The sequence below is a fragment of the Pseudochaenichthys georgianus genome, chromosome 14 (assembly GCF_902827115.2).
Source record: "Pseudochaenichthys georgianus chromosome 14, fPseGeo1.2, whole genome shotgun sequence".
In the NCBI taxonomy this organism is placed as follows: Eukaryota; Metazoa; Chordata; class Actinopteri; order Perciformes; family Channichthyidae; genus Pseudochaenichthys; species Pseudochaenichthys georgianus.
In genome coordinates this window covers 15,377,299-15,402,185 of record NC_047516.1, presented here as the reverse complement: position 1 = coordinate 15,402,185, position 24,887 = coordinate 15,377,299, and the positions used below count along the sequence as shown (strand labels likewise).

General features: G+C 40.4%; 1 protein-coding gene across 4 annotated transcripts; it reads left to right on the top strand.

Moving 5' to 3' along the window:
• The first annotated feature begins 2,270 nt into the window (after positions 1-2,270).
• On the top strand, positions 2,271-24,887 carry LOC117458957 (serine protease FAM111A-like). 4 transcript variants are annotated; one of them, XM_034099725.2, is made up of 5 exons: positions 2,875-2,991; positions 16,747-16,860; positions 17,168-17,230; positions 20,485-20,583; positions 20,669-24,887. In XM_034099725.2, the coding sequence occupies exons 2-5, from the start codon at positions 16,798-16,800 to the stop codon at positions 22,547-22,549; spliced, it is 2,106 nt and encodes a 701-aa protein (XP_033955616.1). In that variant the 5' UTR covers positions 2,875-2,991; positions 16,747-16,797; the 3' UTR covers positions 22,550-24,887. The 4 variants fall into 4 exon arrangements, with proteins under 4 accessions (XP_033955617.1, XP_033955616.1, XP_033955618.1 ...); XM_034099727.2 differs by having other exon boundaries at positions 2,902-2,991; positions 16,743-16,860; XM_071205388.1 differs by lacking the exon at positions 2,875-2,991 and adding an exon at positions 3,483-3,769 and having other exon boundaries at positions 16,743-16,860.

Genomic DNA, 24,887 nt, shown 5'->3' with positions numbered 1-24,887 from the left:
CAGCACAGGTACAAAGACTCTTTTTTTCATACTGTACAAAGAATCAAGAAAGATATTGGTTTAAATAAATTAAGTATTGACTTGAATACACTGATATACATTCCAATAAACAATACTAAATACCAGCTCACCTACACATCAGTTAAGTTGAGGGTTTATTCCATGCAAAAAGTTACATTTAGATATTTAGCAATATGACTTTGTCAGCTTTCTAATTTAATGTATTGAAGGCAAAGATATTTAACACAGTGAGTACTGCTACTATTTATCTCTCAATATTGTCTCTCAATAAGTTATTCTTTCAGTGAGACAACAGAGCAAGCTTCTACAGTTGCACTACGTTTAGTAACAGTTAAATATAATTTTGATAATAAAATATATTTCAATGTTGATGAACTTCATACTGTTCATTCATAATCTGATTGCTCACTGTTAAAAAACAAAACAAACATTACAATTACAAAATAATTATATCTACAGCCCCGAAACACACAAACACACCACTTTCATAAATAACACACTTGTTCTGCAATAATATGTTTTATGTTTCCTGTCATTTTTGTTAGGAAAGGACATGCCTGAAAGACATGACATTTTCTCCTTCTCTGAGGGTCAAGAAGAACATCCAGGAGGATCATTAAAAGCTGATATTATGAGATTTTAAGACCAGTCCAGGACATTCATCGAATGCAGCTATTTCCACATCTACACTCCATCAGCTGATTATTTCTATTTGCCTCACTTTATGAGCTTCACATCACTTGTGCCTTGTACCGCAGAGTTTGCAACGTCACAAATAAATGGGGCCAATCTTCAGTCTGATGTGAATGTGTAATCTAACATTTTCAGTAAGAATAATGGACAAAAGGATACAAATACAATTTATTGAAATGTGAACCAAAAGTTAATCAAATGTTTTAAATAAAAAGCACATATGGACAGAAGGTGTAAACCTATTAAATGTATAAGTAAACACATTTAGTCAAATAAAGTGACAGACTAGGCCTGTGCAGTTGGTATCAGCTTTGCCCAGCATGGGCTCCTCCATCAGCCCTGGTCCTCCTCGCAGAGGAAAGACCCTCAGTCCTCTCCAAACAAACAGACAGGACGTCCATCACACGGAGGTTTCTCCCTGAAGTCTCTGCAGCTCTCTGGACACCATGCTGTCTCAATCCGTCCACACTGAATATGAGAGGGGGAAAATGAAAATAATAAATGCTTTAGACAATAAGAAACATAAAGTTTACTGTTGAGTTGCTCCGTTTTTTTAGATTGTCAATACTATTACTGTATAACTAATATATCAGGTTAAGAGGCACCTTCAAATAAAGATTGGTCTTTAAATACATTTTGTCTTTTGAATTGTTTGTCTAAAGTCAAGGATCTAGAACTGGTACTTAGTTTTAATGATATAGTCTGGTTATTATGCTGTTTGGAGGAGGCCTCACAGGTAAGAGCACTAACTAGCTACCATCACATGTACCTTAGCTTGACTTAAATGTATTAAACGTATAGTTAAGTGATATCAAAATATAAATAACTAATGTCATGCAAACATTAATATTTGCTTGATTCCAGTGTTGAATTTAGCACAATTGCATATAAACGTTAAGGGGTTTTAAGATTCTGAAGTATTATGCTAAAAACTCAATAACTTAGATTATTATTTATAGTTTTGCTGAATAGTTTCAAGGCCGCTTACCTTAGAAACGTAAAATGCGACGGCAGTGTGCAGATGGGGAGCATGTTAGCTTAGCTTGGTAGCTTCAGCTAGCTCTGGAACTTCCAGCTCGGTGGCAGCAGGTCCCGCCTCGGCTCCGCCTCTTTGCCCTTAAAGTGACGTCACTGTTGAGCCGTTAGTGGCCGACTCCGCCTACTAAGGGCTTCACGGCAACTCTGCAGAATCCTATGGTTGACGTCACGGACCCTACGTCCATTTATATATACAGTCTATGGTTTTGTCCCACATGGCTCTAAACAGCTCAATAGGCACACACTGTAGACACTAATTAGAAGAGCACAGACTAAAACAGCAATGTACAGACGAATCAGATGATTAAACATGTATTTTATATAACATATATTTTATATATTTTTTTTGCATTTTTTTGTAATCATTATTTGTAATACTTTCTGCTGACACTAGGTGGGGCTGTGCCCTTAATGACCAGTCGCCACTGCTATCATGGCATCCTAAGAACACAAATAAGGGAAAAACAAGAATGACATAGATGTAGCCTGCGTTTTACCTTTTGTGGAGTCTTTGTTTCGGTCTTGTGGACATACAAACCAAATGACATACGTGTAAGTGTTTATCCTTGATCATATCTTCACCCTATAAAAACAAGACTACATCTGAATGTAGGCCACAGACAAAAAAAAAATCACATACTATTTGACATGTAGCCTACTTTAGTTATTTCTGCACTCACTTGCACTATTTTATTTCCATTTCTGTTTCATCTTGCACTTTTTTGATTTAATGTAATACTTGATGTCTTAATTATATTTATGTTGCAGTGTTGGAGTAGCCTGGGACTGAAGCAAAGCATTACTGCCGTACATTTTGTGTACATGCCAAAAAAGCATTTGATTTCACAGGATGTTTACACGTTGTCTCAATAAAGTTGTGAAAAAAAGTCAGTTCTCTTTTGCTCGCTTAAAGAAGAGGGGAGAACCCTGTTGCGGCGAAATTGTCAATTTGATTGTATTACTGTTCCTTTACCTCAGTGAAAAACGTAATTGGGTGATGGAAAGATGTTTAAGACAAATATTCAGGACTTGGGAAAAGACGGCCCTAAGAAAGTCCTGTTTCTCTCGCCCACCGTTACGCCCCTTTAGTGACGTCACCGCAACCATTTTTTTAGCGGCAATAACCAATTCCAGAGGTGTAGAAAAGGAAAGGAACAGCGCCGGAGAGGAAGACACAACACAATCTCTCCGGAAAACATCGACCGATGCTTGCTTAGTGGCCGTTTGTTTGACTTCTTGGTAAGTTAAATTATAAAAAACTTTTAAGCGCTCTGTAACAACTAAAGAAGAGAAAGCAAAAGCAGGTATGGTCCTTATTGAGTCTTGTAAGCAAACATTACTAAACGTGTCGCAGTTGGCTAGCGGCTAGCCTAGCAGTGTGCAACAGGAATGCAATTTAAGTAGGGTTGGGTACCGAGAACCGGTTCCGGTTCGGAACCGGTTCCAACATTTCGATTCCAACGGTATCATTTAGAAATGTGAATTTCGGTTCCGCTTTTCGATTCCTGAGGAAATGTTTCTCGCCGCTCTCCGTAGCCTACTGCATGACTGCAGCGGGGCGGGAAATGTAGCGTTGTACCTACACTTCCTACAGTGTAACCTGAGACCAGGGCCGGCCCGTCGCACTGGCATTATAAATGTTCGCCTAGGGCGCCAGATCTGTGGAGGCGCTGCGCTGACAGCTCTGGGAGAAAAAATAAATGTTTTGACCGTTGGTGCTCATCCTAATTTTCGGCCTTGATGTAACAACATTCATAATTAAGTAAATGTAACACCCTTTTCATCCCGGTTACACTTTTCATTTGCCCTGTACGATGGGCGCTGCAAGTGATGAAAATGGGGGATGTTGGCTTATCTGGCAACCGCAGCTCACGAGGGTGCACTGGAACCGGCGCTGTTGTTATTAGCATCTGGTGCTAGCTGCTCTAACGGAAGAAGAAGAAGATGTTTCTACAATGATGTGGAGGGAGAGTCCTCTCCAGTCAGACTGAGAGGCTGATAACTTCAGCTCAGTGAGGTAAAGGACTCTCAGTGTTTAGATAGTTCACTTTAGTCTAAGTTATCTCAGTGGGTCTCAAACGTTTTGATCACAATTTATGTAAACACATATTTCCAAGGCACTCCTTTATAATTATTGGGATAAAACAGGTTTGAAATCATTCCAATGTAAACTATAGGACAGTAAACCAGACATATCGTTTTAAACTGGAGAGATAAAAAAATATGCATAAATAAAATAGTAAAATAAGATATGAATGAACAACAAAAATAAAATGCATTACATGTAGGCTATTTGTTATTTAATTATTCAAATGTAAACCGATCTTTTTCATATGGGTGTTTGGAGTTGTACCCCCTAGATCTAGTCTCTAGTAATTCTGCGTGTGCACCAGATTGAAGCATTTTACTTCAAAATGTTCAAATATTTCTTCCCGGTATGCCTGAGAGGCAGATATGCTTGTTTTTCTCAACAAGAACTGTTTTTAAAAGTTGGACTGTTGTAGCTTCAGGGGTTCTCAGGTTAAAGTTACATAGCAGTGAATATAAACAGACTGATTAATGTGAATATTACTTTAAACTAACCTGTGTAAAAGTTTCTCGAATAAATGTAATTTTTTTGGTGGAAGAAGCATGTATCATTTTTTTACCCTGCCCCTCAAAGAATCGGAATCGAGAACCGTTAAGAACCGGAATCGAAAAGTAGAATCGGAATCGGAATCGGAATCGTGGAAATTCAAACGATACCCAACCCTAAATTTAAGTACAATTTACTCGCATACCGTTTTCTACTTACGGTATTTACACATTTGAGGTACTTCTACTTCTAGTAGTTACTACTAGCTACTAGGATAGATGTATAAGACATAATCTAAATAAAAAAACTTGATATGGGCCATACTGGAAAATTAGTACTTTATGTGTTTGAAATATATTTTGATGCCAATCAGTGCATGACATTAAGGATTTTGGGAGATGGCCCTGTGGGCCATCTCAGCTAATTTACAGATGGCCCTGAGCCCAATAGAGATTGCCCTGAAAAATGCGCGCGGACGAAATGACGCACGCAGGGTTTGGGGGGCCTCCCCCTAGAACATTTAGATTGTTGCAGGTCTTAGATGCTGTCTGGTTCATTCTCTAGACTGAATTATAAGATGAACCACCACAATATTATATTGTACAATTTCAATTTTATTCTTCATTTAACTTGTTTGTTTGCTCGCTTGCACGCCCTGCATAGCGATAAGAAATACTTAAGTTGTTGGTCAAGACACTTTCCATCTGATGAAGGCAAATGCCTTCCCAGATGTAGAAAACATTACATTCAGTTATAACTGCCAAAACAAACATTATTTACACTATTATGGCCCCTGTTAAAAATGTTTGTAATGTTATCTACTGTAAGTTGGTCGAACAAATGCCTCCTCATCCGGAAGCTGACCGAGCAGCAGTCGAGAGGAGCCGAGCGCATCCGCGAAGCACACAAAATGGCGACCTCAGAGTTCCCGTTAGCCGGAAAATCTAAATCTCTACGGTCAAAATGTCCGGTCAAAATAATTTCCCTTTAGCGCAATACCGCTTCAGTTACGCCACTTATGTGACAGACAAGAAGAGTATGTGACAGACAAGAATAGTCAATTATAATGTCTAACACTTAATGTGGAGAAAGAGATGTCCTGTATGGGTTGATTGTGCGTTGATCTGTTGCTAATGCCTTGGGGTTCCGGTGGGCATGCAGTGTGCGAAAAAGTACACGTCCCACCGTCCGGGACGTGTTATTTACAATATCGGACAAGTAGATCTTTCAATTGACTTGTCCGGCGGACAAGTGACGTTTTTTGCCCCGATTTATTGACAAATTATTGATAAATTCAGTTTACAAAAGGCAGAACTCATTCGCAAATTGTACGTGTCCGCCATTGTTCGTTTAGAAATGTTAGTTTCGGTTCTGCTTGTAGATTCATAAGGAAATGCATCTCGCCGCTTTCTGTACAGTTAGACGGGGGCGGGGCGGGAAGTGTAGCACAGTGGCAGGTTGGGAAGCAAAACTCGGTTCCGAGTAGGAACAAATAACAATTGTCCGGTACCGGATTAATAAGAGTTGTGAGGACAGGAGGCGAGGCCGAGCCCCGCGGACTGCAGCTCTCTCTCTATGCTCCGTATCAGCTGCACGGTGCAGCTCAGCGTCTCTCTTTCTACACACAGCAGATCCGCTGCCTGTTTGACAGCCTCATCTTTGTCAAACTTTCTTATGTTCTTTCTCTAACACGTAATGAAGGTTATTCAGCGTTTTAGCTCCTGTGTTGTTAATATTGACCGCCATTTCCTTTATGAAGTGAAGCAGCCTCCCTGTCTGTGTCCTCGCGCTGTCCTCACATCCCCGGACCCCCAGACTCGGAGGAGCACAGGGATGTCAGTATTGTTTATGAAGCAGGGTATAGAAAGTACATTATTGAAATGCTATTTATACTATTTATTAACTTTTACAAACAGTGAGCAGCTGGGCAGCTGCAGCAGGTGTATTGCAGGACATGTGTAAGCGTGCAAGCGTCTTTGAGTTGTAGAAAAGCGCTAGGATAGGCTATAAATATAATAATAATTAAAACTGCGGTCGCACTTGTGCGCGCAGTGATGAGCGGGCCCTCGCGTCCGTGCGCCTGTCGGGGAGGGTTGCTGGTCCCCCCCCCTCAGTCCTCCGAAATGAGCCGTTTGTCATCCCTCTAAATTGTTAACCTGACTTTGCGTTCCTTTGTTTCTGACCAGGAAATCTTAGGCATGTGCGCCAGTTCTGTCGGTACCATTTTTCCTGCATCAACCAGTTAGCGATATGCCAACAGTGAAGAATAAACATATTTATAACTAGTTTAGCTAGCTCCAGAGGTAGATGGAATAACTAAGTGTGTTTGGTCTAACTGTTAGTGTGTGTTTTGCTCAGCTCCGCAGTCCGTCACAGCAAACATTTAAATGTAAACCTAAGACGCAAAGAAGTCCAAGATAACAGATACATATAAACAACCATAATGTAGATTCAATGATATGAGAGAAGTTGTAGATTAAGTGTAGACAGTATTTAAAAAAAAGACAATGTTAACAGCAATGTAATAAGTATATACAGTATTATGCAAAATGACAAGTACTACATGGCACACAGATGCAATTTTTTAATTATAAGTAAAAGTATGTAAGGCTGAAGTGACAGCAGTGATGAGCATTTAGATTAATGACGGGCATATTTATCGACTGAACATGCTCATTGTCTACAGTAATGTGTCTGACCCTCCACTGATGCTGTATACTAAGTTTGGCGTTGAAAAAGAAAACATGGAAATTTAAGTGAATATTTCACTGTTTTTAACATTATGGTATTTGGTATATGGTAATTGCGTGTCCCAAGTTTTGCGTACCAAAACACATTTAAGCACATCGTCATAAAAAAAAAAGTACAGGCCACGCCCACAATTGTCATTCGTTGTGACACTTTAAATAAATAAAGTCCATACTCATCCCCAGAGTATGTCTAAAAAAATATATATATATTTCGTCCATCATTTCACGAGTTATACATTTGTCATGTTTTTGGCGCCCCCTATAGTCCAAAATGGATATTACTTTTTGTGCTTATTCCCCAATACAGACTGAACCTTACCACCAAAATGTGTGTTTTTTTGGTACATTGTTGATGAATTATGAGAATTTCTATCTAGGACCCGCCTTTTTGCGAAAACGTTTAGAGTAATGACGGCCACATTTATCGACTGAACATGCTCATTCCCTACGATAATGTGTCTGACCCTCCGGCGATACTGTATACTGAGTTTGGTGTTGAAAAACCAAAATTGGAAATTTAAGTGAATATTTCACTGTTTTTAACATTATGGTAATTAAAAAAAAATGAAGGAGGTGGAGCTTTCGGGTTCCAGGACATAATATGTAGAGTAGGTCCACCCGAATAAGTGGGCAAAATTTCAGGTAATTCTGAGTTACGGTGCCACTTTGTAAAGGTTTCCAAAAATGGAAATGTAGTAGTTTGGATGAATTTGTGACATGTAAATCGTCAAAAATGGTGTATTCGCTGTTAGCTTACGACCTCCACGAGTAATTTTTCAAAAATGTGCTCCTCAATTAAGTATCATATGGGATAGGGGCTGAACCTGTCCTGCATTGGAATTTTTCCGATCATTCCCCTAGGAGGAGTTTGCAAGAACGTGCGTAAAATGGCAGAAAAACGCACATTTTTCAAAATGGCCGACTTTCTGGGGGGCGGGGCTAATGGAAGGCAATTTGAAATATGTGTGCAATCATAATAGCAATATGTATACAGAGTTTCGTGAATATCGGAATAACTATATCCGAGTGGTTTGGAGTAATTTGCGACATGTAAATCGTCAAATGGTGTATTCGCTGTTAGCTTACGACCTCCACGAGTAATTTTTCAAAAATGTGCTCCTCAATTAAGTATCGTATGGGATAGGGGCTAAACCTGTCCTGCATTGGAATTTTTCCGATCATTCCCCTAGGAGGAGTTCGCAAGAACGTGCGTAAAATGGCTGAAAAACGCACATGTTTCAAAATGGCAGACTTTCTGGGGGGCGGAGCTAATGAAAGGCAATTTGAAATATGTGTGCAATCATAATAGCAATATGTATACAGCGTTTCGTGAATATCGGAATAACTATATCCGAGTAGTTTAGAGTAATTTGCGACATGTAAATCGTCAACAATGGTGTATTCGCTGTTAGCGTAAAATGGCTGAAAAACGCACATGTTTCAAAATGGCCGACTTTTTGTGGGGCGGGGCTAATGGAATGTATGTACAAATATATCCGCAATTCCATGAGAAATGTCTGTGCCAAAATTCGTGAAGTTTTGAGAAACTATATGTGACTACCACACAATAGGGGGCGCTAGTGAGCAGTCTTTCTGAAAATGTACGTGTTTTTTTTACATTTTCGAAAAGGTCCTGGGCTCTGAAGTGTGTCCCAAGTTTTGCGTCCGAAGCTCATTTTATGCTATCGCAATTTAAAAATAATGTATAGGCCACGCCCACATTCTAAATTTGTTGCGACACTTTGAATCTAAGTTCGTAGTCGCCCGAGAGTATGTGTAAACAAAAAACAAAAAGAATAGTCCATCCGCTCTTGAGTTATAAATTGGCGGTGTTTTTGGCGCCCCCTATAGTCCAAAATGAAAATACTTTGGTGTGCCTATTCCCCAAGACAGACTCAACGTTTCCACCAAAATCTGTGATGTTTGGATACATTGTTGATGAATTATGATCATTTCTTTCTAAGCCCCGCCTTTTTGCGAGAACGTTTTAATTCATGGCGGAAATAATTATCGTTTGAACATGCTCATCTCCTAGGGTAATGTGTATGACCCTCCGGCAATACTGTATACGAAGTTTGGTGTTGATAAACAAAAAATTGAAATTTAAGTGAATATTTAAGTGTTTTGAAAATTATGCTAATTTAAAAAAAAAAAAAGTAGGCGGAGCTAAAGATTCCATTTGGATTATTTGTAGAGCAGGTCCACCCGGATATGTTTGCAAAATGTCAGGTCATTCGGAGTTACGGTGGGACTTTGTGAATTTTTCCAACATGGAATTGAAATAGGTGGCGCTAGCGAGCAGGTTGGACAATTTGAACTCATTGACTCCAGAATATCAAATTTTTCACCGGTCCTGGCGTCCGTGCAAAATTATACAACTTTTTCAGCATCCTAAAGGCCTGAAAACAAGGATTCCGTAATTATATAATAATAATAATAATACCACGAATAACAATAGGTATCCTTGCACTTCGTGCTAGGACCCAACGGCGTCGGTGCTCGGGCCCTAATAATAACTTTATTTGTATAGCACCTTTCATACAGGGGATTGCAGTTCAATGTGCTTTACATCAGTAAAAAATAAGACATAAAATCAGTGTAAAACAAGCAGCAAGAGCAAAGCATAAAGTGGGATAAAATAATTTTAAAAAAAATATGGGGAATAAAACAGAGAAATAGTGCAATGTCAATCACAGAGAATAGTGCAGTATAATAGTGTAAAGTCAGTCAAATGCTTTGGTAAAGAGATTAAGCCTTTTAAAAATGCCTAATGTATTGGCTTCCCTAATATTGTTGGGTAACATGTTCCACAGTTTTGAGGCGTAGTTTACAAAGGCTGCATCACCGATCTTCTGAGGACTCTTTCTGGTGACCTCTAATGGACCTGCATCTGATGATCAGTGTTCTGGCAGGTGTGTAGTTCATTAGAGAGTCAGCCATGTAGCTGGGTCCTTGTCCATTTAGAGCTTTGTATGTGAGGAGAAGCACCTTCAAATCAATTCTGAAAGTTACAGGAAGCCAGTGTAGAGTAGCTAAGACAGGACTAACGTGTTCCCTCCTTTTGGTATTCGTTAGTAGTCTAGCTGCAGAGTTTTTAATGAGCTGGAGTCTTTGTACATTCTCAAACTGCACCACTTACAGTGTGAGAAAAAGTTTTTACAGAGTACTTGTCCATGGACAAGTGAGTTTGGCAATTTACTTGTCCGAATACATTTTTCACTTGTCCAGAATGGACAAAAATGTGGGGCCACTGGAATCTTCTTCTTCGCCATCGTATTTTACATTTTCCCACGGTTTTTACGACACCGCTAACGTAAGTGAGCGGTAAGCTTTTAATGCATCACACATAGGGTTGGGTATCGTTTGGATTTTAACGATTCCGGTTCTGCTTTTCGATTCCGGTTATTTTGTTTCTCGATTCCGGTTCTTTGAGAGGGTAAAAATAAGTCCCATGACAAACTGGGAGAAAAATATATTTATGAAAACATTAAGTAAAATCTGTATTCCTATTTACAAATCACTTCATACTGTTTAATTTCTTTCGGTTATTGAATACAATTATATAAAAATAATCTCTGCATTGTTTAGTTAGTTCTAAGTGGTGCAGTTTGAGAATGTACAGTTGGCCCAGTCTCCTCTGATGTTACACTGCAACCTGCCTGTGAGACAGAGTCCAACCACACATGTCCAACACATAGGACATATAATAATAATAATAATGACACATTAGATGTATAGCCTAGAGGCCTAGCGCTTTTCTACAACTCAAAGACGCTTGCACGCTTACACATGTCCTGCAATCAGGGCCGCTATTATTAATAGAAGTTGTTTATTTGCATTAATTATATTTTAATCTTTTTGAGAATAGTATTTGGCAGGAAATGCAGACGTATTCACCTGTAAACGCATACTGAACGACATACATGCACAACCATTTACCTCACTGCATAAAAAAGTGTTGATAATAATAATAAACAGGAATTATATTTATATTATTATATTAGCCTACTTTGTTTCGAAGAAAAAAAAAAAGTTAACTCCTGTCGGTTGGGGGGGGGGGGCCTCATCTCACAATGTCACTTGGGGCCCCAAGTTGGCCAGGGGCGGCCCTGCCTGCAATACACATGCTGCAGCTGCTCACTGTTTGTAAAAGTAAATAAATAGTATTTTCATTTCAATAATGTACTTTCTATACCCTGCTTCATAAACAATACTGACATCCCTGCTTAATAACCTTCATTATGTGTTAGAGAAAGAACATAAGAAAGTTTGACAAAGATTAGGCTGTTAAACGGGCAGAAAGAGTGTGTGTAGAAAGAGAGAGAAAGACGCTGAGCTGCACCGCGCAGCGATCAGCTGATACGGAGCATAGAGAGAGAGAGCTGCGGTCCGCGGGGCTCGGCCTCGCCTCCTGTCCTCACAACGCTTATTAATCCCGGTACCGGACAATTGTTATTTGTTCCCACCCCGCTCCGCCCCGCCCCCGTCTAACTGTACAGAAAGCGGCGAGATGCATTTCCTTAGGAATCGACAAGCAGAACCGAAACTAACATTTCTAAACGAATAATGGCGGGCACGTACAATTTGCGAATGAGTTCTGCCTTTTGTAAACTGAATGTATCAATAATTTGTCAATAAATCAGGCCGAAAAGCGTCACTTGTCCGCCGGACAAGTCAATTGAAAGATCTACTTGTCCGATATTGTAAATAACACGTCCCGGACGGTGGGACGTGTACTTTTTCGCACACTGACTTAGAACTAACTAAACAATGCAGAGATTATTTTTATATAGTTTTATTCAATAACCGTAAGAAATTAAACAGTATGAAGTGATTTGTAAATAGGAATACAGATTTGACTTAATGTTTTCATAAATATATTTTTCTCCCAGTTTGTCATCGGACTTATTTTTACCCTCTCAAAGAACCGGAACCGAGAACCGAAATTAACCGGAATCGAAAAGCAGAACCCGAATCGTTAAAATCCAAACGATACCCAACCCTATGTGTGATGCAGTAAAATGTTACCGCTCACTTACGTTAGCGGTGTTGTAAAAACCGTGGGAAAATGTAAAAAATACGATGACGAAGAAGAAGATTCCAGTGGCCCCAGTTTGTGTCAATTCTGGACAAGTGAAAAATGTATTCGGACAAGTACATTGCCAAACTCACTTGTCCATGGACAAGTACTCTCTAAAAACTTTTTCTCACACTGGGCATGTAAACAGATGCATAATGCTGCGCTATACTTTGTGGCCTCACCCGGTTGCATAGCTACGCTTATTGTTTAGGTGTCTTTTAATAAGCAGGTAGTCATATCATTAGCTAGAACTAGCTGGATCTGATCGATATGGACATAAACGCGAGTGAAGTCTAATCTGACGGGAGAGAGAGATCAGCTGCTGCTGACGAGTCGACACGCAGCTCTGCATAATCACATGCAGGGTGAGCGGACAAAACACACACTTCAGGTTAGAATATCACACGTAGCTATTTTAATTACCTCTCAAACTACCTAATAGTGTTGCACGGTGTACCGATACTTGAAAGGTACCGCGATACCCTGCCGTTAAAACGGTACGATTCCTCCGTTTCATTAGTATCGGTACTTTAAGAATGACGGGGAAAAGTACTCCCGTGAAAAAACGCCGTTTAATAAGAGCCGTGTGTGTTCAGCGCTCTGCTTCCACTCCCTGCACTGCAGACGTGCCTGCAGTCCCGCTCCTCTCAAGCACGCTCTAAGTCCCTCCCCTCTCTCGTGCACGCGGCCACGCGCTAGCTGCCAGAGCATGTGAGAAAACGAGAAGCATGGCTGCAAGTGGAAGTGCAACTGCCGCTGCGCCTCGGCTTGTTGACAAAAAAGACGCCAGAAGTCTGTGAACGTTCAGGTGTTCAGAGCAGAGCTCCCTGTCAGAGCGGCAGAGCGTGATGTGCACTGAACAGTTTTTCTGTCGCAATATTATCGTTGAGCAAACTTAACTAGCAAACTAGCATCACTATCTGCTAACGTTAGCTTTAGCCTTCGTTTTCTATTAGTTTTTTTCATAGGCTATAAACGGAGGTGGTATAAGTAGCCTATATATCTTGTACTTGAGTAAAAGTAGAAGTACCCAGGTCTTGTACTTGAGTTAAAGTAGAAGTACCAGAATGTAGGAACAATCCTGCAATCAAAAATGTTCCTCAAATAAAAGTATTATCATCAAAATATAGTTAAAGTAGCGACAGTAAAAGTAGAAGTGCTCAGGTCTTGTACTAGAAGCACCAGAGTGTAGGAATACTCTGTTACAGTAAAAGTACTGCATTCAAAATGTTCCTCAAGTAAAAGTATTAAAGTAGCGACAGTAAAAGTAGTCATTGTGCAGATTGGTCCATTTCAGAATAATATATATGATATGTTTTATAATGATTGATCATGAAAGTGTTCTCAAAGCTGGTGAAGGTGCAGCTAGTCTGAAGTACTTTGTAGCCTGCAGGGTAGCTGGTGGAGGTGCAGCTAGTCTGAATGGCTTTGTAGACTGCAGGGTAGCTGGTGAAGGTGCAGCTAGTCTGAAGTACTTTGTAGACTGCAGGGTAGCTGGTGAAGGTGCAGCTAGTCTGAAGTACTTTGTAGACTGCAGGGTAGCTGGTAAATGTGCAGCTAGTTTGAAGTACTTTGTAGACTGCAGGGTAGCTGGTGGATTCACTCCAGGTGGAACTGAAGTCTGATTTAACACTTGATTATATTTCACATCATTCATCCAGATCTGTGAAGTAACTAAAGGGATTAAATACATGTAGTGGAGGAAAAGTACACCATTATTTCTGAACTGTAGTGGATTAGAAGTACAAAGTAGCAAAAAAAACATTGAAATACTTAAATAAAGTACAAGTATCTCAAAATTGTACCCAAGTAGTACTTGAGTTTATGAACTTAGTTACTTTACACCAGTGGCCATAAAGATAGAAAGACTAAGCCTTGCACAGAGGCATGAAAATACATTTTCAAAATGCTCAACAGTGCTGCCAAAATGTTAAACTCACTGCTACACAATTAAAATAAATGCTTTTATATATATTTATATTAGATGTGACTCTTTGGTGTTTCTGTTCTTAGTAACACTGCTGCTTTAGTTGTTCTGACTGCTAAAATCATCTGTTATTCCTAATTTTAAAGCCGATATTCCGTGTTTCCCCTTTTTTAAGAAAAGTATCGAAAAAGAATCGGAATCGCAATTCTTGACTTGGTATCGGTATCGAAACCAAAATGTTGGTATCGTGACAACACTACTACCTAAACTAGTTATAGATATGTTTAGTTTTACTGTCGGGTCACTCATTACTGGATCCGCGAGCTGCATGATACTGGCATAATAGATTGCCCGATCGGGCAACCAGCAGGTGAGGCTTCATTGCCCGATCGGGCAACCAGCAGGTGAGGCTTCATTGCCCGATCGGGCAACCAGCAGGTGAGGCTTCATTGCCCGATCGGGCAACCAGCAGGTGAGGCTTCATTGCCCGAGGTAAATACTAGATGGCCCCGGGCCATCGGGCAGTCCTTAATGTCGAGCCCTGCCAATACTTTTGTACTTTACTTGGGTACACATTTGAATCCAGAACTGTTACTTGTAACATAGTATTATTTGTACAGTGTAGTATTTAGGGCTGGGCGATTTTTTCGGTTTTCACGATTAATTTGCATTTTTACTTTCCTACGGTTTGTGAAATGGCTGAACCGAAAAATCGCGATTTAAAAACATTTCTAGACTCCGCAGATTTGTTTTGCTTTAAGGGACTCCGTAGTAGCTTACTCTCTCACTTTCCAGAACGCGCACAAAACTCAGCCACATTGCCTGTGACTACCCGATCTGCAGCTCTGCCCGATCTGCTGTTGTTATGCTGTGTTCGTTGTTGAGCATAACAGAGGACTCAGACATTACATATATAACTAAACACGCCTTTTCTCCTCCTTATCTCTTTCATGACTTTTCATTTAATATGGTTTTGAACGCTGTAATCAATACTCAAGACAGGAAAAACTTCACGGCTGGTTTAATTTCTGGTAGTTCCGGTTGTTGTCTCATGCTACCCACGTCTGTAAACAAACGTATTCAAATAAACTGTACCTTCATTTAATATTCAGCAATAATAATATCTCCAAGTCTATACAGTAGTTGTAGTGTTGAAATCAGTAGGTTTCGGTGTGCAACACTCCATGTCATATCGCTACTAAATTCACCTCTATAGTAAATGGTATATTAGCCACATGCTAAATGCTAACCGGAGATGAAGGATTTTCAGAATAAAAGCTTAACAACTGCGCATGAGAACTTCTGGTTTTTCAGTATAAAACAGCATTTAAACTGACGGAATGTTTAAGGTACTTTATGCCATCAAAAACATTGATTTTAATTTATAACACTGTGCGCATGTGCAGAGCTGCAGATTGGGTAGTCACATAGCCTACTACAATCACATTCACCGCTTCACCGACAGATGTACCATAAAAATGTCCACGAACACAGATGAAGAACTCGTTCCTAAAAAAAGGTGCTACTTCAGTTGTATGGAAGTGGTTCGGGTACAAGCGGTCATACATAGAACAAACAACTGTTCTGTGTGTAAGGTCTGTAGAAAGACAACTTCCTAGAAAGTTAAAGGGATGTTATTTTGTTTGAGGGTATTTTTTTATTTTTCATTATCATTATTTATTATTTGTTGTATTTCATTTTACAAGTTTTTTTCAGGGATGGCCTACAAGAGATTTTTTTTCCAGTTTGATTAAAAAAAATATTTGCACATTAATGACAGCCAAGTGCTGTGGTGCTGTTTTTATTTTATTTATTCTTGAACAACTGATTTGTTCACATAGGCCTAGACTACTTGGTAATCTCATTTATTTTTATTGTGTTAATAAAGAAAATATGTATTTAAATTTTGCCTTGTTCTGGTTTGTTTAGAAAAAAACAGAAAAAATCGAGGTTTAAATCGAAAATTGTCCATTAGTTAGAAAAAACCGAGATTTTATTTTTGGGCCAAATCGCCCAGCCCGAGTAGTATTGCTACTTTTACAGATCTGAGTACTTGTTACACCTCTGGACTAGCCCATACGCAGTGTGCGAAAAAGTACACGTCCCACCGTCCGGGACGTGTTATTTACAATATCGGACAAGTAAATCTTTCAATTGACTTGTCCGGCGGACAAGTGACGTTTTTCGCCCCGATTTATTGACAAATTATTGATAAATTCAGTTTACAAAAGGCAGAACTCATTCGCAAATTGTCCGTGTCCGCCATTGTTCGTTTAGAAATGTTAGTTTCGGTTCTGCAAGTCGATTCATAAGGAAATGCATCTCGTCGCTTTCTGTACAGTTAGACGGGGGCGGGCGGAGCGGGGTGGGAAGTGTAGCACAGTGGCAGGGTTGGGAAGCAAAACTCGGTTCCGAGTAGGAACAAATAACAATTGGCCGGTCCCGGGATTAAGAGTTGTGAGTATTGATTGCTTGTGATATTATACACCCCTATGTGCATGATGAGGGCTATGGCCACCTTACATTTGGCCTTTTTGTTGTTTTGCTTTTATTGAAATGGATCACAATAAACTCCATGTGAATATGAGAACACTAAATTGACCTCATGTGTACTGTAAGTAATTTGCATTAATACAATGTATTTGCCTTTTCCTAAAGAAAGAAGATCACCTTATATTTGCCATTGTTACATTTGTGCTCGACACATTACAAAATGGGTCCGAAGAAGTTGAAGCCGGCAAAAAAGGGAGTGGGACCAATGGACGGATTTTTAACGGTACAAATGTTCTCCTATTAATTGAAATGTACATTATTTTCTTTATAATATATATGATATTTATTTATAATCATAAACATTTGAATACAGGATTTTGAAATGTTATATTACTGATTTATATGGGTTACTAAGTTTAATTTAGCTTTGTGTCTTTTCTTTAAAAAAAAATCTTTATTCTACTAATTCAATATTAGTACAGAGAATTAACGTAACCGACAAACAGAATTTGTAGAAGCGGGAGAGATCTCTTGTGAAGTATACAACACTTAATACTTTACAATGAATATTTTTTCTGTCTGATCTCTAGAGAAAACCAGCAAACCAGAATGGGAGACGCAGCGAGCCTTCCGATTTACAACCTGTTGCAGAGGTTTGTCATATTTTATTCTGTATCTTTGTTGGCCTTTAAAAGTCATATACGGTGGGGCAAAAAAGTATTTAGTCGGCCACCAATTGTGCAAGTTCTCCCACTTAAAAAGACGAGAGAGGCCTGTAATTTTCATCTTAGGTACACTTCAACTATGAGAGACAGAATGGGGGGAAAGAATCCAGGAAATCACATTGTAGGATTTGGTCACCTACAAACAAACAAGATTTCTGGCTCTCACAGACCTGTAACTTCTTCTTTAAGAGCCTCCTCTGTCCTCCACTTGTTAACTGTATTAATGGCACCTATTTGAACTCGTTATCAGTATAAAAGACACCTGTCCACAACCTCAAACAGTCACACTCCAAACTCCACTATGGCCAAGACCAAAGGGCTGTCAAAGGACACCAGAAACAAAATTGTAGACCTGCACCAGGCTGGGAAGACTACATCTGCAATAGGTAAGCAGCTTGGTGTGAAGAAATCAACTGTGGGAGCAATTATTAGAAAATGGAAGACATACAAGACCACTGATAATCTCCCTCGATCTGGGGCTCCACGCAAGATCTCACCCCGTGGGGTCAAAATGATCACAAGAACGGTGAGGAAAAATCCCAGAACCACACAGGGTGACCTAGTCAATGACCTGCAGAGAGCTGGGACCAAAGTAACAAAGGCTACCATCAGTAACACACTACGCCGCCAGGGACTCAAATCCTGCAGTGCCAGACGTGTCCCCCTGCTTAAGCCAGTACATGTCCAGGCCCGTCTGAAGTTTGCTAGAGAGCATTTAGATGATACAGAGAATGTCAGATGAAACCAAAATAGAACTTTTTGGTAAAAACTCAACTAGACGTGTTTGGAGGAGAAAGAATGCTGAGTTGCATCCAAAGAACACCATACCTACGGTGGAACATGGGGGTGGAAACATCATGCTTTGGGGCTGTTTTTCTGCAAAGGGACCAGGACGACTGATCCGTGTAAAGCATGACAATGATCCCAAACACACCGCCCGGGCAACGAAGGAGTGGCTTCGTAAGAAGCATTTCAAGGTCCTGGAGTGGAGAATCCACTGGGTTCACATACTTTTTCTTGCAACTGTAGTATACATAGAGACCTATTTGACATGTATTACACATCTTACTTTTTAATTAAATATTTGACACACAGATGCTTTGTAACAACAGTTTTTTATATATATATATTAGCAGCATGTGACAAAAGGTTTATTCCTTAATGCAGTGGTTCCCAAACTTTTTGTGCCCAAGGCACACCAAAGGACAAGTAAAAATCTCAAGGCACACCTATTGTGCAAAATAGCCCTTATAACACGTGTTATCACTCATATCATGTAAAATATCTGTACATGTGCATAAAATGTGACAAAGACAACTATATTACTCATGAAATATTTATTAATGAAGTATTTCAGAAATTAATTTGAAACGTTATCAAATTAGACTTCATCAAAGCAGCAACACACTCATTTAAACCAGACAGGTCACACAATAAAAAACGAGGCAAAGGAAATTCAGCACAGAGAACTGTCAATGCAAGGAAGCTGCATTGTCCATGGACCTGAACTACAAATTATAAATGTAACATTTCAGCAATCAGCATTGAAACATGTGCTATTGTAAATATTTTGCCGATTTACAAATTAGTGAGATACATGTGCCTGTCGGGGCGCGCAGATTTTTTTTTTACTATATTACATATTACTTTTTAAAAAAAAAGTAATATATTACACTACTTTGTTACTATCTACATAAAGTAACTCGTTACTTTACTCGCCGAGCACGTACGAACTGCGCATGCGTGAGTGGCAATAACTCTCCTTACCAGCAGGCGGCGGTAGTGTGTATTTGTCGTTCAAAACAGGCAACAACCGGAAGACAGAGAAGAAGAACAGACCACTACGTGATATAAACAAACAACAAATAGCGTGTGCGTTAGCTTCACCTTAGCATGTGTTCTTTGCAGGTGTGTGTTGAGGTTTGACGTGGTGTTCACAGCAGTGGATAACAGCTTCTGGCCTGGACACAGTTTGCACCTCACCGTCACATTCCTGTCTATTCTTCGGACAAACTCAAAATAATGGGCATACCTCCACCCCTCGAAAGTTATCGCTGACTCAGCCATGTTTATGCAGCACTGCACGTTAGGGGTGTAACGGTTCACAGAAGCCACGGTTCGGTTCATACCTCGGTTTGGAGGTCACGGTTCGGTACGGTTCGGGACAACAACTAAAAAGAATGTCTTGCATCATAAATAATAAGAAAGTGTTTCAAAAGCGCAAAGTCGTTGAAAAACATATGCCGCTTCCGTTATTTATGTTGGTCTCTCTGCTCTCATGTCTCTTGGCTTCTTAAAAACAGCGGGGATCAGCTGCTGAACTGCGGTTGTCTTTTGCCGGGCTCCGGTGATTGGCAAATCTGGGTGATGCCTCCTGATATGATTTAGCATGTTTGGCGTGTGTTCCCATTAGCATACCGCACCGCTATCGAACAACGCCGACACACCGTCCTCGTCGGATCCACCACTCGCACACCTCATCGTTATTGTAGTCCACAGGGAACCCGACATGTTCCCACACAGCTGATTTTAAAAGAAGCAGGTGGGTTCTAGCTCCTGTGTGTTATCTGAAATCGCCATACTAACTTTTCTTCTTCTTGTATTTAGTTCGTTTTGTTGTTGTGTTTCTTCTTGTTCTTCATTTGTTGTTTAAGGGCGGCTGGCAAACAGCTTTTAGGCGCAATACCGCCCCCTGGATTATAAATAGTGTAGTAGATGCTGCCCTGAAGGACAGACTTTTTTCCCACTCGTAAAAAAAAAGGCGTATTCGCCGTGTGACTGCATGTGCCGAACCGTGACTGTACGGGACGAATACGGATACCGTTACACCCCTACTGCACGTGGATACGCAAGTCGCGCAGATTACGTACATATAAACCTACAAAGTACTGATATAGTAAATTAAATAATTATTTTTGTGTAGTTGTATATTGCAATAATAACGTATAGTTGTCACAAAATCCCACGGCACACCCGGACTTGACTCACGGCACACCAGTGTGCCGCGGCACACCGTTTGGGAACCACTGCCTTAATGCATGTTATTAATAACATTTCTGTCCATTATCTCCATGAAGACAGACAACCAGAAAGGGGGAACCAATCAACCCTCTGATTTGTCATATTTTGTTAGTGTATGTTTTCATTTCACTTCTGCCACTTTTTTGTTTATTTGTTGTCAGCCCCGTGAGGAACTGCCATCGTCTAGTCGGAATACGTCACCTCTCGCCCAAAGTCGGCAGGGATCGTCTCCAACCTCAAGCAACCCATTGGATAGACAGGTGAAACCTTTTTTTTTTTTTATAGAAAAAAATATAATGTAATTGTTATTAAATCAAATGAGTAATCATTGTGTTTCATTCGTAGGGAGAAGAGCCACATGGAACCCATAATTTCGAGTGGAGCTTGAGTGGTGACAACAAAGCAACAACGGTCTCCTGCAATAAAGCGGGTACTGTTGAGGACGTGCTCAAAAGAAGTTCACAATTTAGAGACATCTCAGAAAAGAACCTAAACAAAGAGCTGGTTATTATGAAAGATGGAAAAGCCATCAGTTCCCACTTCCCATGCTGCTTAATTAAGAACAATGAACGACTGACTGTTAAGTATGTTAAAGCTGTTCAAAATGCCAACCCGGTTAATAGCTCTGTTCAACGCAAAAGAAAGCAGCGGTCTGGCGAGCTTGTGATGTTTAATTTACTGACTAAGGGAGGTAAAGATGTGGTTAATATCATGACAAACAGCACACTGACAAAAATTCCGGAAATGACTGTGTATGCGTACAAAGATGAAAATGTGAAGCAAGCTCTGAGAAGAGATGGTCGTTTACTGGATATTGTGTTCACAAAGAACTGTGTGCTCTCTCACACAAGCTCTGAAGTAATCACTGAAATGTCCAGCCTGGTGGACGATCTTGATGGTAAAAGTTTTAAGATCATACTCCTCAATAGGAAGAATCCACCAGAAAGTCTGCCTGAGAGTCTTGAACTTGATGACATGCAAAATGAATCTCAGATCATTGATCCCAGTGGAGACCAAGCTCCTCCAAAGCAGTCTACCACGAATGGCTCCTTGAATGAAAACACCAAACCAGAAACCAACCCTAAATGTAACATGGCACCAGGAAGCATGTTACGTGAAATACCGAATTCAAAGGAGATGAAGGGTCGCCTACTTGCACAGTTCCAACATTTGGTTAAAGCAAAAAAAACTCAGAAGCAAACTCCGCTTTCTCGGATCCAGAGACCCTTCCGTGTAGATTATGGAAAAAACGTGCAGACATGCAACGAAGTGAAAACAATGAAAAAACTGATGGATCTGAGTAATTCGGTTTGCCATGTGAGAATAAATGGTAGATCAGGGGGAAGTGGCTTCCTCCTGTTTGGCAAGTGTGTCCTCACAAATGGCCATGTAATTAAGGGCATTTATAATGAGAGTGAAAATCAGCTGACTGAGAAAGTCACTGTCCACTTCTCTTATGAAAGTCTTGGCCAGGTGGATCCAGGAGCAACAGTGGAGGAGGTTGTTGGCTTTGAGGTCGGTTGTGATGTTTCAGGGCATACGTATGACTGGGCTTTGTTGAGGCTCTGTGCTGACCAGGAGTTGCCTGATGTTCTGTTAAAACACTTCAGGTTCCTTCCACAAAGGGGTGGAATCTGCATCATCGGGCATCCTATGGGTGCAGTGAAAAAGATAGATCCATGCTTGATTGTTCCAAGAGAAGGCCTAAATCAGGTTGTGGAGAGGCATCAGGCAGAATACAGTCAAGGGCCCATTCAGTTTGTTACTCACCAGTTCTTTGATGGTGTGAAAGAAAATATCAGACAACAGCCAAAGACTCTACTATACGAGTCTTGTTTTTATCATGGTTCATCTGGCTCTCCTGTCTTTGACGAACACTGCAATGTTGTTGCAATGCATTCAGGCGGGTATGAATACACTAATGGAAAGGATGAAATCCAGAGTGTCATAGAGTTTGGCTATCCTTTGTCCGATATTACAGAACTCATTGTTATCCAAATGGTGCAAAGAGGCAGGTTCGATGTTTTGAAGGAATACCTGGATTGTGATCATGCTCATCAGCAAAGGGTGATGAGAAATTTGAAGAACCTGGTTGAGGGCAGAAATATCATCGCATTTAAAAACGGAGTCAATGACTCACTGCTCTGTAATGACGAGGGTTTGAAGAAGTTCTTTGAGTTCTTCTCTCAGGTGGATGAACCTGTCCCAATGGACATTTGTAATTGATTGAGCGACACCGACAGTAACCCAGCTGACCAATGATTCAGTGCAAACGGTTCAAGTTGTGTGCAAAAAAAGAGAGATTGGGATAAAGATCTCAAACAACTTGCTGTATATAGTCCCTCAACAAGCAGGTTATGTGTTTGTGTTATTGTTTATTTGTCTTTAAGAAGGATTATGCAAAAAATACCTTATGTCTGTGGAAGAACCAATTTGTGTATACAAATTAGGGGTCGACCGATTATCGAGGCCGATATTCCGCATTTGACAGATTATCGGTATCGGCCTTTTTTTTATCAAATTGCCGATTCAACTCGCTATCTGATAGCTATTACTGAAGTGTCAATCAACGCTGAATATTTTCCGGGCTGCAGCCAGCCAGAGAGGCTGGACCATCTCAGATTACAGGCAGGTGCGAAGAACGCAGACACAGGCAGGGGCAAGCAGCAGCAGTGAACGGTGTTTCAAAGGTAAATCAGTTGAAAGCCGAAGTTCAATAAACATCCCAATCCCCTATGCTGAAGTTGCAAAAACACCACGATCTTATGATCCAATTCTATCAGTTTCCCAGTTACAAAGGGACCGGGGGGGGGTTGGGTAGCGTCTCGCAGCGGAGAACCTAGGCTTGTTTGGGATGAGCGAGACCTGCGCAATTGCGATCGCCGTCTTGCTAGTGCGTTGCATGATGGTTAGTAATTTTGTCCGACTTGCTCTGGAGGCTCGCCTACATGAGACGTTGAAATCTCGCTGGACAAAGACGCCGGCAGCCTTGAGAGCGAGGCGGCGCAGTTTCTCTCCACGGGCTGCGGAAGCTAAATGCTTGATGGAAAACGACTCGCTGGTATATCGAGCTGAGCGTTCATTGGTGGTTTTTACCCAGTGCTGGTGATGAAACTCCATTGGCTCGGCAAAGGTTTTTTGTTGTTTTGTGTCAGTTTTAAGCCCCTGACACACCTACCCGATTTTGGGAGTCAGAGGTAGTCGGGCATTCGCGGCGCCCTACTCAGGTTGGTGTGTCCCGCACCGTCGTTGCTTTACGGCACATTTTCACACCTCCCAAAGAAATCACTCTGATTGGCTGTTGCCTCTTTTTTAAATGACGAATACACACTACTGCTGGTAAGGACAGTTATTGCCACTCGTTGACTGAAGTATTCACGTATTAACTTATTAAGTATTGCGGTGTGTTCGTAGGCGGGCAGCGCAGGCGACGTAGTGGACGTAAAAGTCGGGACGCCTTCGGTACGCGTTCTTTGGTCTCAGGTTGGTGTTTATCATGAAATTAATATCTATATATTTCAGGGTTGCCAACTCTCACGCATCTGGCGTGTGACACACGCTTTCACTCTCAATCTCACGCTGCCCAAACCATTCTCACGCCAAAAACAAGATGAACCAGCGATCGTTTTTGGTTGGTTATTTACAATGTTGAGTTGACAGCTGCTCAAGCTGTCGATCCGCTCCCTCCCCGCCCCCACCACTCTTAACAACGTTAACAGACAGCAGAGCAGTGGGAGACGGTTGGTCAATCCCCGACCCGCATTGCGCAGATCTGAGATCCAGTAGAAATGATAAAAAAGTAAAAGTCTGCTGCTTATTGTTCTACTAGGCCAAAATAGAATGAGTGTGTTAATTAATATATTTGGAAGTTTGGAGTAAGTCTGTAGATTTGTGTGTGTGTGTGTTTCATGTATAGGCCTCTCACGATAATTAATTTTGTTGGATACATTTTCCCGGAAATTATTGCGATAAACGATAATATTGTCGGCACCGTTGTATGACCATTTTAGACCACTGACATAATGATAATAAATGGCAATGTATCAAGTTCATTTTTATTTATCGTACGATAAGTCAATTAATTGGTAAATGAAACTTTGTGCCCTTTATAGTCTGTGTCCAATATTGTGTATTTGTATATATATCCTATATATATATATATATATATATGCTAAGGTCCCGCTACTGATACGATAGCAGTCATTTAGTGCGCATATGTGTAATTAAACCATGATATCAAAATCTCACTCCAGCCAGGTACCCAAAGTTGGCAACCCTGATATTTTATACTATACTTGCACTGCTTACCGTTTTCATACTGTATATATCTTAGCATATTCATACACACTGTTCATACTGCTCACAGGCTGCTGTGTATATCTAGTGTATTCATACCCCTCACTGTTTGTTCATCATTCAATTCATTCTATATTTTATTCTGTAGATTGTGTACATTACTTTTCACTTTACTGCTTTTTGCACTCCTGGTTAGAAGCTAAACTGCATTTCGTTGTCTCAGTACCTGTAATCTGTGCAATAACAATAAAGTTTAATCTAATCTTGA